At 35.8% G+C, this 16,119-nt stretch overlaps 1 protein-coding gene across 5 annotated transcripts in view; it reads left to right on the top strand.

Moving 5' to 3' along the window:
• COL24A1 (collagen type XXIV alpha 1 chain) overlaps nt 1-16,119 on the top strand; it is a 397,210-nt gene that overhangs the window by 341,512 nt on the left and 39,579 nt on the right. For all 5 annotated transcript variants that reach the window (XM_045478122.1, XM_045478119.1, XM_045478121.1 and 2 more), the window contains 5 exons: nt 6,814-6,921; nt 8,681-8,788; nt 8,883-8,936; nt 9,502-9,564; nt 12,982-13,035. In XM_045478122.1, coding sequence (XP_045334078.1) covers nt 6,814-6,921; nt 8,681-8,788; nt 8,883-8,936; nt 9,502-9,564; nt 12,982-13,035 — 387 coding nt within the window. The remainder of the gene's footprint in view (nt 1-6,813; nt 6,922-8,680; nt 8,789-8,882; nt 8,937-9,501; nt 9,565-12,981; nt 13,036-16,119) is intronic.

Raw genomic sequence — 16,119 nt, 5'->3', positions numbered from 1 at the left:
TAGACATGTCTAAGAGCCAAAGCATAAATGAAATAACTTCTTTCAGTCCTTGTTAGTCCTGTGATTATACGTTCTGAGCTGAGTAAAGGAGATTTCGTAAGATACGTTAATTTTGCCCAATATTAGAGTGACATTTGCACTGTCCATTTTACAAGACTGACAAACCACCAGTTGTTCTAATGGAAATGTGTGAATAATTTCTGTGAGGTAATACAATGTTGAAATGCCTACATTCATTAAGGCTGAACAAGAGTTAGTTTTGTATACTCTTGAGAATAGACCTAAGTCAAGCTAACCTGGCTTGTCTCAACCCTGCTCCAAGTTCCATAAGCTTTAATATGTTTAGAGATTCAAAACTAAAGCTATCTCCTAACTGTAGTATACAGCTCATTCATAAATCTTATTTCCAGCCTTTGGCCGCATTACTTATGACTGGCACTGAAGGAAAATGTTATGAATGCTACATTATTTAGATATAATGTAGCCTTGCATATAATCACCTAATAATTCCTATCCCATATTTTTTAAACAGCCAATTCTTTCCTAGGAGGGATATATTTAGTAAACCAAATAAAATGAGAAATTCTTACTTAAACAGAAGTGTTTTTAGTTGCTTGGAGTAAAGGAAGCAAAGCATTACTTTTATTAACTCGTTGATTTGCTGGCTTAAACAAAAAATGCAGTACTTATGTTGCCTAATAATGCAAAAAAATTCAGGGCATCATACTTATTTTTTGCTCTATAGAAAGCAAATTAATTTTAATTGCTATTTTCTCACACAATAAATAACTACATAAATATAATGCTAGGAACACAAAGAATGCTTGGCAGTAGGGAAAGAAAAAACTTTTCAGTAATTTTCAAGGTGCTACTTTAAAGGAAAACATCAACTAATTTGAAGTTTAGTGTCACTTTAAATTTATTATTCTGTTGTTGAGAAATCAATAAAATTAACATTAAAAATATTTATCTTTTGGGGCGCCTGGGTGGCGCAGTCGGTTGAGCGTCCGACTTCAGCCAGGTCACGATCTCGCGGTCCGTGAGTTCGAGCCCCGCGTCGGGCTCTGGGCTGATGGCTCAGAGCCTGGGGCCTGTTTCCGATTCTGTGTCTCCCTCTCTCTCTGCCCCTCCCCCGTTCATGCTCTGTCTCTCTCTGTCCCAAAAATAAATAAACATTGAAAAAAAATTTTTTTTTTAAAAATATTTATCTTTTCATTCAACATAGTTTTAAAGATGGCACCCCTTTGTTAATCTACTTTAAAATGTGGATTTCTATTGTTGCCTGTCTTTAGCAAATTTTATTTCTTTCTTACTTATTTCTTAATATAGTTGTTTCAATCCTAATGAGATTAAGGCAACTAAATTGAGACCTAGGGACATTCTCTGTGATGTTTCACTATTATATACAAACCAGTCATCACTGTTCCAAAATCTTCCTCTCTCTCTGTCCTTCTAATATGTGCAGATAACCCCATTTTCCTTTCCAGATCTTTCCATTCAATTCCAGATTGAAGGAAAATTTATATGTAAACTACTCTTTCCTTGCCCCACAGGGAAGTCAAAGTAAAAGACACGGAATCCCTCATCTTTTCTTAACTGACATCGATTAAATAAAACAATACAACCATATTACCATGACAGTTTCTGATACATAGATGACAATAAGAAGTAACTCTTGTGGCTGATGTTATTGTTGTTGATTACTGACCCAAGTACTTGTTTCTTTAGAATATCAAGGATTAAGCAGTCATTGGTTTCAGTCCAATCAAAACTGACACTTCCTCCAGAGTTTATTGGTTTCATCATCTGTGAACAAATTAATTGTGGTTTTGTTTACATTTTAAAATTCACTCAGAATGACTTACTCTTTGCTTATTGGTGTTAGACAAATCATTTGGAAGACATTGGAAAGAATGCCTAGGCATAAGCATCTGTTTCTCTTGAAAGCAAAATTACTCATCCATCTTTGTGTTCATAATAAGAAATATTTGTTCTCTACTTGTATGAAACATTGTTTGGAACTTTGTACAGAACACTCTGCTACTATCCTCAAATTTCTCTCTAAGAAACCAACATGAACAGTAAATGACTTGGAACATAGTCATTGTGCTGTGCTAAATATGTGATAGCCCTGCAAGTAAAGTTTCTAGTTTTCAGTTAACCCTACGGACTAGTTCTAGGGTCCTTTTTATTCTCAGCTAAAAAGACCTATTGACTTCAGGAGCGTTCAGCAGTGTCTGAATGTCCATTGTCCATGTGTTACCCAAAAGATACATTTTTTTTTTTTACTGTTAGCAAATAAAGGTCTTAAAAATTGCCTAAAATTACAAGTAAAGTGCTAATATTTCAGAATTTTGGAACGTTGAGGTATCCTCAAATTGTCTAGGGTAATCTGTTATATGATATCCTCTCCCTGTGGCATCTATTAGTTCTATAATACATCCAAGGAGAGGCTATTCACAGCTTTGCAAGACAATCCACTTTAAAAAAAAATCCTTACATTTCACCTAGTTTAACACTGGACCTAAGTCTATATATTAACCTAAGTCTGTATGATTTTTTTTCCTTGCTTACATACCCTTCCTTCCATCTTTTATATGACCTTTTAGAATCTGCTTTCTCTGCAGGCCATTGGTTTCTTTACATTTTTCACCTTTTTTTGTTTTTCGTGGAGAGGGCACTATTCATCAAAATTTGTTTTTGAGACTTGCCTTTTCTATAAAGTCTTATTTCTATTAGACACCTGACCATTGGTATGACACCTACGTCTTCACTAAACATTTTGAAATTTTATCTCAAGGTCTCAGGTGACTGACTGGATTTGCTTTCATTTGCATTAATGAGTTCTAAAATGGCATCAAGTCCCGGGGCACCTGGGTGGCTCAGTTAGTTGAGCGTCCGACTTTGGCTCAGGTCATAATCTCACAGTTTGTGAGTTTGAGCCCCACATCAGGCTCTGTGCTGACAGCTCAGAGCCTGGGGCCTGCTTCGGATTCTGTGTCTCCCTGTCTTTGTTCTTCCCCTGCTCAGCTGTCTCTCTCCCAAAAATAAATAAAGATTTAAAAAAATTTTTTAAATGACACCAAGTCCTGAATCCAGGATTTGTGTGGCAGGGGGAAAGAAATAGGATAGATTACATGCATCCAGGGTCCTCAAATTCATGTGACAAGGGGAAGGAAATAGAGATAAGTGCACTTAGGTTAAGGTGCAAGCAATATGTAAGAACCATATAACCACCTGAAACTTAAGTCCACAATGTGGATCTCTCTCTCTCTCTCTCTCTCTCTCTCTCTCTCTCTCTCTCTCTGTGTGTGTGTGTGTGTACATGTTCTCTCTCTCTCTCTCTCTCCATCTCTCTCCATTTCTCTCTCCATCTCTCTTTCTGTCTCTCTCTCTCCATCTCTCTTTCTGTCTCTTTGTCTCTACCTCCCCTCTCTCCCTCTCTTTTCTCACTTACTCCCCTTCTCTCCTTCTTTCTCTCTTCCCCTATTTTGTCTTCATAATGGTTCCTTACATATATCAAGAACCACTAATGTAGAGAAATGATGAAAGAGAAAATGGCTAATGTAGATTGGGACAAAAAAAGTTTAAAGGTCAACCTAGGAATATGAACCTATACTCTGTAGGCATCTCTCTCTATGTGTCCAGCATAGTACATGGCACGTAGTGATATAGAATACATTTACATTCATTACTATAGTGAGTTTTGTGATCATGAAGAAAATCTACATAGAAAAGGTAATTCTTTAACTATGTTGAATTATTCACTGTAAGTAAGAAAATAAAAAGATATGTGATGATATAATTTGGAGGAAATAACTTGGAGAAAAAAGGAAAAATACTTTAGTATTATATTCAAAGTTGGCTTTATCTTTAAATCCTATTCTCCCAACCAGGCCTTCTACAGGAATACTCTCTTTAGCAAATCATCTTTCCTATTACATTTGTAACTTTAAGGGCAATATCTTTATCTTATGATCTAGTTCTACTCTACTTTATCAGTAATTCCTGTTTGGATCAGCACCAAAAGTAATTTCCCCTATTCAGAACCTCTCTAGAATTTGCTTTCTATCTCTCTTCTCATCTGGCAATTTTTAAAATATTTCTGTATTTATTATAACTGTTTATATAATTACATTTTATCCTTTGCACTTAATGTTAAGCTCCTTGAAAACAAAAACATATTTATATTTGTATGCCCCATATGGCTTCCCATGGTACCTTCCTTTCACATAGATGATATTCTATATCATCATCAATTTTTTGCTGAATGCATGAAAGAATGATTGCACAACCCAATTTAGTATCCCAGGAATCAACTGAGAAAGTAGTGGTCATCTAGAACAAAGGTCAACAGGGGCGCCTGGGTGGCGCAGTCGGTTAAGCGTCCGACTTCAGCCAGGTCACGATCTCGCGGCCCGTGAGTTCGAGCCCCGCGTCGGGCTCTGGGCTGATGGCTCAGAGCCTGGAGCCTGTTTCCGATTCTGTGTCTCCCTCTCTCTCTGCCCCTCCCCCGTTCATGCTCTGTCTCTCTCTCTGTCCCAAAAATAAATAAAACATTGAAAAAAAAAAAAATTTAGAACAAAGGTCAACAAATGTTTTCTGTAAATATTGGTAACTATTTTAGGCTTTGAAAGGCAAGAGGCAAAATTAAGGGTTTTATTTAAGAACTTATGCAACAAAAGATAAAATAGATTTTCAGTAAGTTTTTCTTCATGCAATTCAAAATAAAATTTAGCACAACTTTTTGTTGGTAATACAATTCTAGTAATAAGAAAAAATGGAATTATTTGTGGGAGGGAGATAACATTTAGCTTATTACAGTTCCATATCATCAAAATTTTCTTTTTATTTGTTAATGCTGACCTATAATGAGATTTTGCATGTTTTACATACTTCATCTTTGAAAATTCTTTTCACACAGATAGGTACTACCAAAGTCACAAACATATGATTTTAACTGTGCCTATTCATTGCTTGGAAGGAATTTATAAAATTCTGTTAGAATCTTCTCTTGATATTTGCCTTCTATTATGTCATTACATTGCATATTATTCATATCCAATTGGACTTTAGGTGAAAACTTCTCAGCTGCACAGTTAAATGGACTTTGAAGTACACAAATTTCTTGTCTCTAGTGCTAAAAAATGCTACTGGCAGTAGTTGAGCTCAGAAAATCTACCCACTACAAATTTATATGGAAATGACAGTCTCACTTACTGTTTTAATTCTTGACACCAATAGGAAATATATAAAAGTTGCTTCACATTACTTGTGATTTGAACATTAGTTGTCATCAAAATAACTTTACCACACGGGGTGGCTGGCTGGCTCAGTTGGTAGAACATGTGACTCTTGATCTTTGAATTGTGAGTTTGAGCCCCATGTTGGGCATAGAGATTACTTAAAAAGAAATGACTTTACCACAGTACATGCTTCACAAATAGGCATTGCCTTGCCTTGTAATTTTAGGTTGAATTCATTGATAAACATTATAGGGTCTGTAGCAAAATCTAATTTCTGAAGTCACTCATTATTCAATAATAGAGGTTGAGGGTGGTTCTTCTCATTCAAAACAATTTCAATCTTGGTCTCAAAATATCTCAGGAAAACTTTATCCCTGCCAAGCCATCAAATTGCTTTGTGATAGGGAAAATGAGGATATTCAGGTTCTATTTTCACATAAAAAAATCACAGAATGGATGAAGGTTGCAAGAGTCAATGGAGTTCACTGTTGACACTACTTGTTCAACAATACATGCTAGATTCAAGTATTTTCCTCAGTGTAACTGATGGTGAATAATAAAATGAATATCCCTAGCTTTAAGTACTGTACATTTTCACAAGTTTTGTAAATTTGTCCAGTAAATCTTCGCCCAATGCTTTGCTATCAGTTTTATCACATTTTAGCCGATTCCATTTGAGGTTGTACTGATTTAGTGCTTTAATGTCTTTGAAAATTTCCTCACCTATAGTCAATTACAAACTGTTCATATACGTTAATTCTTTAGTCACTTTAACACAGCATTGACTCCCCAAATAAACAACTGAGTTGTAATGCTAACATCTGTCAGTTCATCAAGAGGCAAGGAAAACCATTCCAAAGCATTTACCTTGTTTTTTAATTGCTTATTGATGCTGCTCCAATGTCTTCAACATTTCAGGCCATTGTTCTTGCCAAAAGGCTAACTTAATCTTAAACAAGTTTACTTTGGGTACATGATTTAAGTCATGTCAGTAAGTGACTTTCCTTGCTGGGCTAACAAATGAACCACTCAGAAACTCTAAAAAAAAAGTTTTTAAACTTTTTAAATTTTAATTGCTATATGAGTGACATAGAGCTTATATTAGTTTTAGGTATACAACATAATGATTCAATATGTGTATATATTGAGAAAATGATCACCACAGTAAGTCTGGTTAATATCCATAGAATTTTTTTCTTAAGGAAACATTAATCAGTTATTAGAGTTGTCATGCACACCCAAATATAATACAGAAAGTTAGAATACAATGAACATACTTTACACCTAGGCTATTTAAATCAGAAGGTACTAAGAGACTGTACTGCCTCAGTATTTTCATTTTAAATACCTCAGACCATTATATTAACTATAATTACAGACTTTAGGTAGGTAAAAACATGACTTAAATATTTCACTTATTTGGGAAAGAAGCCCAGGATAACTCTCAAACCTGAGCAGTGTGTCAACAGTAGCCTTTCAGAACACCAACGCCTCCTACAGTTACTGAGCCTCTGGTTGAAGTTTTAGGAAATACCCCCAATTTTTATTTCTTACCTATGTTATTTAGGGCACCAGAGGCAGCCCAGGAAGAGCAGGACCAGCTGGGTCTCCAGGTCCTCGAGGAGCCAAGGGGCCATCAGGCCTTCCAGGAAGCCCAGGGGTTCCAGGCCCAAAGGTACTTTAACATTTTCTTCTGATGGATGAGGAGCACTACTAACATGCTTATTGTACCTGAGTTCATTGGCTAAATCACACAATGGTAAGATTAATCATTTTTTAAAAATTTGACCAATAATAACACATTAGGAAAAACAGTGTATGGCCTTGACATACTCATCTCCTGTGATAACCACAGTGCATGTAATTTGCCAGAACAACTCATTAACTCAGAACTGGCAATGCTTTGGGGCACTTGGGCAGCTCAGTCTGTTCAGCGTCTGTTTTCAGCTCAGGTCATGATCTCACAGTCTGCGAGTTCAAGCCCCACGTCAGGCTCTGTGCTGACAGCTCAGAGCCTGGAGCCCGCTTTGGATTCTGTGTCTCCCTCTCTGTCTGCCCTTCTCCTACTCACGCTCTGTCTCTCAAAATATATAAACATTTTTTAAAAATGCCCTTTGACTCATTCTGTTTCTTCTTGCCCCTCTGTCATCTACCTTCTCCTCCAAAAAAAAGAGAAATCTTATTACTTCTGGATTCATACTTTCTTAGATACACTTTCTATCCCTCTGAGTCTGAACCTAACCAACCAATTTATAAACCTGATAAGAGTAGAGCTTATTTCATAGAGTCAAAGTGATCGTAATTAAATCCTGCATTGAATGGAATGTTGTCACATGTCAATAGGCTTTCCAAACAAAACCTGTTTCAGAGCTATCTCAGTGCAGAACTGACCCAGACAACAAAGAGATTAGTCTAGTGTCTAAAGTGATTGAGACGTTGTCACCGTCATCATATTACCTCTTAACTTTTCATAGTTCCATTTCTAAAGAATGTACAGATATTCTGATCCATATGGGTAAACTGGAAATGACTCATCCCTTTCCACTAAAATTCAAAGTAGTTGAACAAATGCTAAAACTAGGAAAAGAAATAAGATTCCTCTCTTTAATGTGTGAATCTGCAATAAAAAGGATCCATATTTGTCAAGTCCCAAAGCTATATCTTTGTCTTCAGACAGTGAAAGATAATTTGCTAATCTTAAAGAATCTTTGATCAAAGTCTACCAAGCTTCATTTTTCATTAACTTATCTGCAAACTCTACCTGATTCTTATTTTTAGACATGGTGTGAAAGATATTTCAACTTTCACTTGAAAAACAAAATAAAAGTAAATTTAGAAAAGACTTAACCTTTGCAAATAAAATAATGGTGATTAAGTATATCATTAAGTGGAATTTTAGAGGAGATAAAGGGAATTTATATCAAAGGAACCTTGAGAAACAGGTAATAGAAATTTCTTAATGACAGGATTGAAAAGACAACCATGACAAAAACCAGGGTTCACACTTCAGGAGAATCTGCTTTTTTTCTTGTATAAGCTGAATCATCTCTGTATGGTGAGAAGAACACAGCAAAATAACACCAACTCAAATACAGTGTACATTCCGTCATATGTAATATACAACCCACACACACACCGCACATTCACCATTCTCTCGTTAGCCCCACTGCCTTCTTTCTAGCTTTTAGGTACCCCCTTCCCTCTTCTTTCCACACTTACGGCCATAATCCTTGGAATTTTCTTTCCCCACTGCTACACGTATTGTTCATTATAATCAAATATTACTTATGTGGAAAATATCAGTAGGAAGAATGACCATGCAGAATTTGATCTCCTGAGTGTCCTGTACTATACCTAAAGATGGACTTGTATTTGGGTTTCAATTATGTTGGTAGATTCTAAAGTCAAGATCACCTTTCTTTTTTTGTCCATAGGGCGAACAAGGACTACCTGGACAACCTGGAATTCAAGGTAAAAGAGGCCACGGAGGAGCACAAGGTGATCAAGGACCACGTGGAGAGCCTGGCCTTAAAGGGCAGCCTGTATGTGCCAACTCAGAAATTTACTAAGTATTATTTTTCTCCAGATCAGGCCACCGTTGCACAATAATGATGATCGTATCTATTCACATTGCAGGGAGAACATGGTGTCCAAGGTTTGACAGGTTTCCAAGGATTCCCAGGCCCCAGGGTACGTTTACATGTTTTCTGCTATTCATCAGAAAGATGTTGAAATACCAGTGTTTAGTCTCTGACTTGAGTTTTTGTATATTTTAATCTGTAAAATTTCAGTTGGTACAGTTATATGTTTGAATTTTAAATATGTTAATTTAAAATTTGTGTAGCTATAGATTTCCCTACCAATTTTATTGAATAATTTGCTTTTGTCTCCCTCACATTCCATTTTCCCAAACATTTTATTGTGAAAGTTTTCAAACATACAGCAAAGTGGAGAGAATGGGTGAAAACCCGTATACCTATTACCTCGATTCTACCATAGCTTTTTACTCCACTTGCTTTATCATGTATCTATCTGTCCCTCTCTCCCTCTCTCAATTCACTTTGGTGTACTTCAAAGTAAATTGCACACTTTAGTACAGTTCTTCCAAAGCACTCAGCATGCACATCATTAACTATCCATTTACATTCCATATTTTCAGAGCCAACTCTTAATAAATTGTTACAAGATTATTTCACTTGTAAAATGTCCATATAGAATTAAAGATTTTGACATTTTATTTTTATTATATTTTTAGGGTCCTGAGGGAGATGCTGGCATCATTGGAATATCAGGTCCTAAAGGTCCCGTTGGACAGAGAGTAAGTATAAAGTCATCGTACTTGCCCAGAAATTGTGTTTCTTTGCTGATTGCAGGAATCAGTATTAAGAACTCTGAAATTGATATACTCCAAATTAATAACTTAATAAAATGACTTTTAAGATAGAAACCCATTAGATCACATGCAAGGGTTCTCAGCCTTTTTCAGTTCACATACTAATTTGAGCAAAAGACCCCATAGACAACCATATTCCTAGCTCTTACTTACAGTACATATCAGAATTAATGTTGACACAGGATAATGTATTTATTAACTTACACTCAGAACAAAAAATAAAGGGTTTCATGTTATCAGCATTAATATAACCAGAGACCAGAGACCACACCCATGCGCCACGTGGAGGAGGCTTGCCTATGGCCAGAGCTCCTCACCCCACACTTTGAAAAATATTTCCCCATACCAATGTTTCCCCAGCTCAGGGGTGGGTATCCCTGGAGAGTGATGAGGAACTGCTTAAAGAGTTGCGAAGATTGGGGTCCGAAGAATTCCAATTAGCTGGACAGTGCCTGGAATTGCAAACTATACCAAATATAAATAGGGATAGATAAGCCATCAGCAGTTTTTGTTGGTGTGTTTTTTGCTTTTTGGTTTTGTTTCTGTTTCTACTAACCAGTCTCTTAATTGATGAGATGATGTATAAAACTGAAAAGAAAACAAGCTATAAAACATCGAGCCGTGGTTTGCCTGCAGCAGTGGCACCCCCTAGGCTAACTGCAGCTGCTAGGGCGAGGGTGAAGAGAGCAGAGAGAGGCAGGAGAGTGGTGCAGAAGTAGGAGAAAGGAGTCGTGAAAAACCTCACAGCAGAAAACCACTGTCTTACACAAAATATTAAATGAAAAGTCAAATTTTTGAAATCCTGCACCCTTTCCCCAACTCTTAGCATAAATTCTTTTCGGTAATACAAAGGTCAGTGTTGTCATGGGACGTGGTTATTTAAAGACCCTCCTCAGCATTTCTTCAGGTGCAAATTTATTAATTATTTTTATGATTTCTGAAGAATTGTGGAAAGTTAGGGCTTTTATATAAAGCCCTATTCTTGATTATCCACAGGTGAGTTCTATGTGGACAGGCTTCTCTACAATAAATATTGCTTTGAAGTTCTTATATATGTTAAGTTCTCTACTAATTAAACCCATTCATTCTAGTTTTATTAAGTTCTCAATTAATCCTTTCTTGCTACTCAAAGAGAATTTGGCTTCCTGCCTAGCATCTGTTCTAAGCAGAATCTTACAAAGTGCTGGGTCTCTGTCGGCCAGGGTCTGAGCCTATACTGCTTTGCGGCTCCAGAAACTGTATCAGTTCACCAATGGTAAAGTTCTGATAACTGCTTACAAATACTAATGCATAAATGCAGCTATCTCTTATTAAGTCATTATAGATACAAGTGAAAGTCATGATAGGTCAATGTTTTGTAAGAAACTATTATGTACCAGTGCTCAGTGTGTTACCCTTATATCATTTAATTCTCATAAAAACACTGCAAGAGATGCTATTATCCCCATTTTTCAAGTGGGCAAACAAAGTCTCTGAAAGTTAATTTGCTCAAGGCCATGGGTGGCAAGTAGAAGAACCAAAATTTTAATCCACAGCTGAATGACCAAATAATATGTTACAAAGTTGCTTGCTAGTTGCGTAATTAGAATATAGAATGGATATTAAGTGGCTAGTTCTTGCTCAATAATCAATAAATACTTGATGATTAAATTAAATTAATTGAAGTAGGAAATCTGGATTAATTGTCCTCCATTTCAAAGATTATTTATGTAGTTAACTGGCACCAACCATTAAAATCATAACACCTCATCTTTTGGACACACTTAAATAAACATAGACAATTTTTTTTTTTTTGCTGTTTTGATCTTTGTTTTCTAGAGTTCATGAATACCTCTCCATTCTTTTAACAAATCATTCTAAAGAGTTCGATCACAGTCAAGTTCATTATGTTAAAGCTTTGTTGACTTTTTTTCAGTGATAAACCAGTCTAGGGCTTATATTTGATTAGGTTAGGAAATCAACTCTCTTTATTTGATTGTGGATCTTTGAGATTTAGGTACTATATTTACAAATTATCACTTAAAGTCAATCTTTGTGTTTAAAAGTGATTCTATTAGATTTACTTTTATAGCACCAGCTAATTTCTCTCATTCTAGGCTCATTCTAGTCCATCTATTGATAGACTCCATGACATAATGATCTCAACTGATAGTATTTTCTGCACCTTAGCAGGAGTTGGACAAAGAAATCCTATTAGATATCTACATTTAAGTGTTCAGGTTAAGTGTGAGCCAGAAAGACTGAAATTTGCTGCCAGTGGAATTGGGCATGGAGTTTGAGGGAAAATAACTAAAACAGGTATTTTGTATTCATAAAGAAGCAGTAAGTCAGACAGAGAAAGGAAAATACAGTATGATCTTATTTATATATGGAATCTAAAAAATAAACCAACAAAACAAAGCTGAAACAGACACGTAGACATATGGAAACAAACTGTTGGTTACCAGAGGAGAGGAGGAGTTGGGAGGCAGGCAAAATAGGTGAGGGGAATTAAGAGTTACAGACTTCCAGTTATAAAATAAGTAAGTCATGGGGATGTAATGTACAGAATAGGAAATATAGTCAGTAATTACAGTAGCCTCTGTCTGGTAACAGGTGGTAACTAGACTTATTGTGGGGATCATTTTATAATGTATAAAAACATTGAATCACTGTGATGTACACCTGAAACTAATAGAACATTGGATGTGAGTTATACTTCAGTTGAAAAAAAAGATATGTTCCATATTTAGTTTGGGAGGAGTTCACCAGATTGGGCTTATTCAAGGTGATCTTCATAATCAATAACAGCTTACGGTTTCAAAATCATTTTTCTCATTTAATTCTAATAATGGCCCTATGAAGTATGCAATCTTATGTAACAGACGGAGAAACTGAGGTTGGTCACCTGTGATGCTCTGTGTTTCGTTCCCATACTTTCTCTCAGTTCCATGCTGCATGTCCCTTAGACATCTCATTCAACATCTGTAAAGAAAGTTATTCAAAATTTTTGTTTATCACTCTATATAGTCTTCTTTATGTAAAGTAATTGCATTTGTTATGAAATGACCCACATTTAAAATGGCATCATTGAAGTTATATCACTACATGAAAATTATAAGGCTGATTTATGTTTGTTAGAAATTATACAGATGTAATTCTCCCGATAGGAATCTATAATGTACCGAATTGTGTCACATGCTGCAAATCAAAAGTACTGTGATTTCTCCTGATTTGATGATATTTTTAAAAAAATTTGAATGATGCAGATATGGACTGTTTTACCACTGCACAAGAAATTTTCTAGAATTTTTCTTCATTTTACCGGCAGTGAGACTGACTGATGTTCTTTTACCCCAACAGGGAAACACTGGCCCCTTTGGCAAAGAAGGTATAATAGGCCCAACAGGTAGAACTGTAAGTTTGTTACAATATAGGTCTTCCTTTTCTTTTTCGTATTCTTATTTTTTCCTCTTTAATCCTATTTCTGGAGTAACTCAAAAAGGATCACGCTGAGTGTTTGAGAAGCCAAGGGCAAAAACAGATGTTATGTTTTCATCTGGAAGGTGATTACTGAGAACTTAGAGATTATATGTGTAATGAGGAAGGTGTATATAGTGAGGTAGACACTTAAAACTGTGGAGTAGAGAAAGGAAAATAGAACAAGGGAGGTGGGTTGAGCATTATTAGCATAGAGGTGATCACTAACGCACGAAAAAGAATCCATGTTCTAAGGGAGGAAGTATAGCAAAAGGCAGCCAAGATTTGAGTATTTGGAAGTGTCCACTATAAAGTAAAGAGATAGTTGGTGGGAAAAACAGGAAAAAAAAACAGGAAAAACAGAAAAGCACAAGGTTCAGATAGATGAGTTTCAAGAAGCGAGTAGTTAACAGTGATCTTTAAGAAAATAAACTATAGGGGCGCTTGGGTGGCACAGTCGGTTAAGCGTCCGACTTCAGCCAGGTCATGATCTCGTGGTCCGTGAGTTCGAGCCCTGCGTCGGGCTCTGGGCTGATGGCTCAGAGCCTGGAGCCTGTTTCCGATTCTGTGTCTCCCTCTCTCTCTGCCCCTCCCCTGTTCATGCTCTGTCTCTCTCTGTCCCAAAAATAAATAAACGTTGGTAAAAAAAAAAATCTTAAAAAAAAAAAAAAAAAGAAAATAAATTACAGTAGAAGATAAAGTACATACTTCCGTGAGGAAGGAACATTTAATAACTTTTGTCAAATTCTTAAAGAATTTAAACATTTAATAACTTTTCTCAAATTGTTACAGAAAACGTTTCAAGTAGGTATTATTTGCATTTAAGACATAGGGAAACAGATTAGGTTCATGGAGGTTCGCCTAATTATTCAAGGTGGTACAGCTAGTGAATGACATAGGTGATGTTTCTTCCTTCAAGAACAGTGCTTTTCTCCTCCTTTCAAGGTGCATCTGGAGAGGACTGAGGTAATTAGTAGATACCAGTGCCTTTATAAATTTGACAAATAAAACAATGGTTGGTGAAGTCATGGGAGAGTTTTACAATACCAACAGTAGTGTAAAAATACAAAAGAAAGAACCCAGTAGATAGGGGCAAATTGAGACTTGGGGAGGAAAGGTGTATTTCCTGCAGCGAACCAATATTTTGAACGATTTGAAAGTGTTACGTAGAGAGACATAGAGTTTTAATATATAAAATGGAATGTTTCAGGTATTAAGTCCAACTATTCTCTTTGATAAATTAGGGAAGAATTTCCCATCAAAGTTGCTGAATTTTTGATTTTACAAATATGAAATGTATAAGTCAACACTTCTCTAGATTTTCAGCATTTACTACTCAGAGCTATATAGTCTACGTGGGAGATTTTAAGTGGGAGAATTCTCATATTTTGGTGGGTGGTTCTTCAATAAGCTAAGGAACACATACTGTTCTGATTACTCAATGATTGTTCTCTTCTGTCAAAAATGTGAAACATCAATTGGTCAAGGAAACCATGATAAAGAAATGGCTCAATTAAAATACCTCACTGTGTTTTGTTTACAGATAGTTCTTAAAAGCCCTTGTAATATTCAGCATGTGCGTCAAATTTTTTCCATATTCTATTTTTTCCATTCTAAGAAGAAACTTCTAAGAAAAGTTCACTATGAAAGAATAAGCACTTGAGAGTGGCCAAAACTTTGTGGAAAAAAAAAATAGTGGTGGGGGATGGAAGACTTGCTTTTGCAAATAAGGAAACATTACTTCAAAATCATTGTAAATGAAACTATAGGGTATTACAAAGGAATAAACAAATAGATGAGTTTAACAGGCTAGAGCCCAAAATTAGATCTTGGAATATATAGGAATCTAATTATAACAGAAATGGTATATCAGGATGATTTGGGCTGTAAGTTAATAGGAACCCTGAATCAAACTGGCTCTAATAATAAGGAAATTTATATCACATTAATGGAAAGCCCAGAGGTAGGAAGGGCTTCGGATTTGGCTTACTTAGTGATTTTGTTATGTTGTCCAACACCAGGTTCTTTCCACATCTCTGCTCTATCATCCTGAAGGTGATCTTCATAATTGGGCTTATAGAAAGATGACTACAATTTCTCAGCAATTACATCCAGATATAATTATCCAAAGTGAAAACTGATCTATAGCCCTATCTTGGGAAAAATTAAGTTTTTTCCAGAAGCCTTCCACTGCATTTTTCCTCATGTCCATTGATCAACTACATGTCCATTCCTATACCGGTGACAGGAAAGGGAGATGGAATTACTTTAAGTCACAGCGTTACTATAAGGAATTAGAACTCTATTTCACCCAACTTTTTTTTTTATCTTTTTTAAAAAGACTTTAAAATATAAAAAACAAATCTAGAAAGCTGAAGTATAGCTTAAGGGTTGAGGAGACCTTTATTTGTTTATTTATTTGTTTGTTTTTAATGTTTTTTGAATTTACTTTTGAGAGAGAGAGATAGAGCATGAGCAGAGGAGAGGCATAGAAAGAGGCAGACAGAGGATCCAAAGCAGGCTCTGCACTGACAGCAGTGAGCCCTCTGTGGGGCTCAAACTCACATACTGTGGGACTGTGACCTAAGCCAAAGTTGTATGCTCAACCAACTGAGCCATCCAGGTGCCCCTGAGGAGACCCTTTGATTAAAATCTGAAAACCACAAAAGAACAGAATATGTATTTGAATACTTGAAAATTTTAAATTTTGTATGGGAAAAGTTTCTGTAAACAAAATTAATATAAGTTGGACAAAAATAATTGCAAAAGCATACGAGTTGATGTATAAAGAGCTCTTACAAATTAGTATGAGAAAGATAGAAACTCAATAAAAAATTGAAGAACAAATCCAAAGGGTCAATAATTACTTGGAAGGATGCTTTCCTAACTTACAGTCACATAAATGCAAATTAAAGTAATAATGAGATATTACATCTAACCTCTCAGAAGGGGATTAGGGAGAACAGTAATCATCAGTAGAAATGTGAATTATAGCCTTCATGGAAGGATATTTGTTAAAAT

Source organism: Leopardus geoffroyi, chromosome C1 (genome assembly GCF_018350155.1).
Source record: "Leopardus geoffroyi isolate Oge1 chromosome C1, O.geoffroyi_Oge1_pat1.0, whole genome shotgun sequence".
In the NCBI taxonomy this organism is placed as follows: Eukaryota; Metazoa; Chordata; class Mammalia; order Carnivora; family Felidae; genus Leopardus; species Leopardus geoffroyi.
Note: the sequence above shows the minus strand (reverse complement) of the source record. Positions and strands in the feature narration are given on the sequence as shown.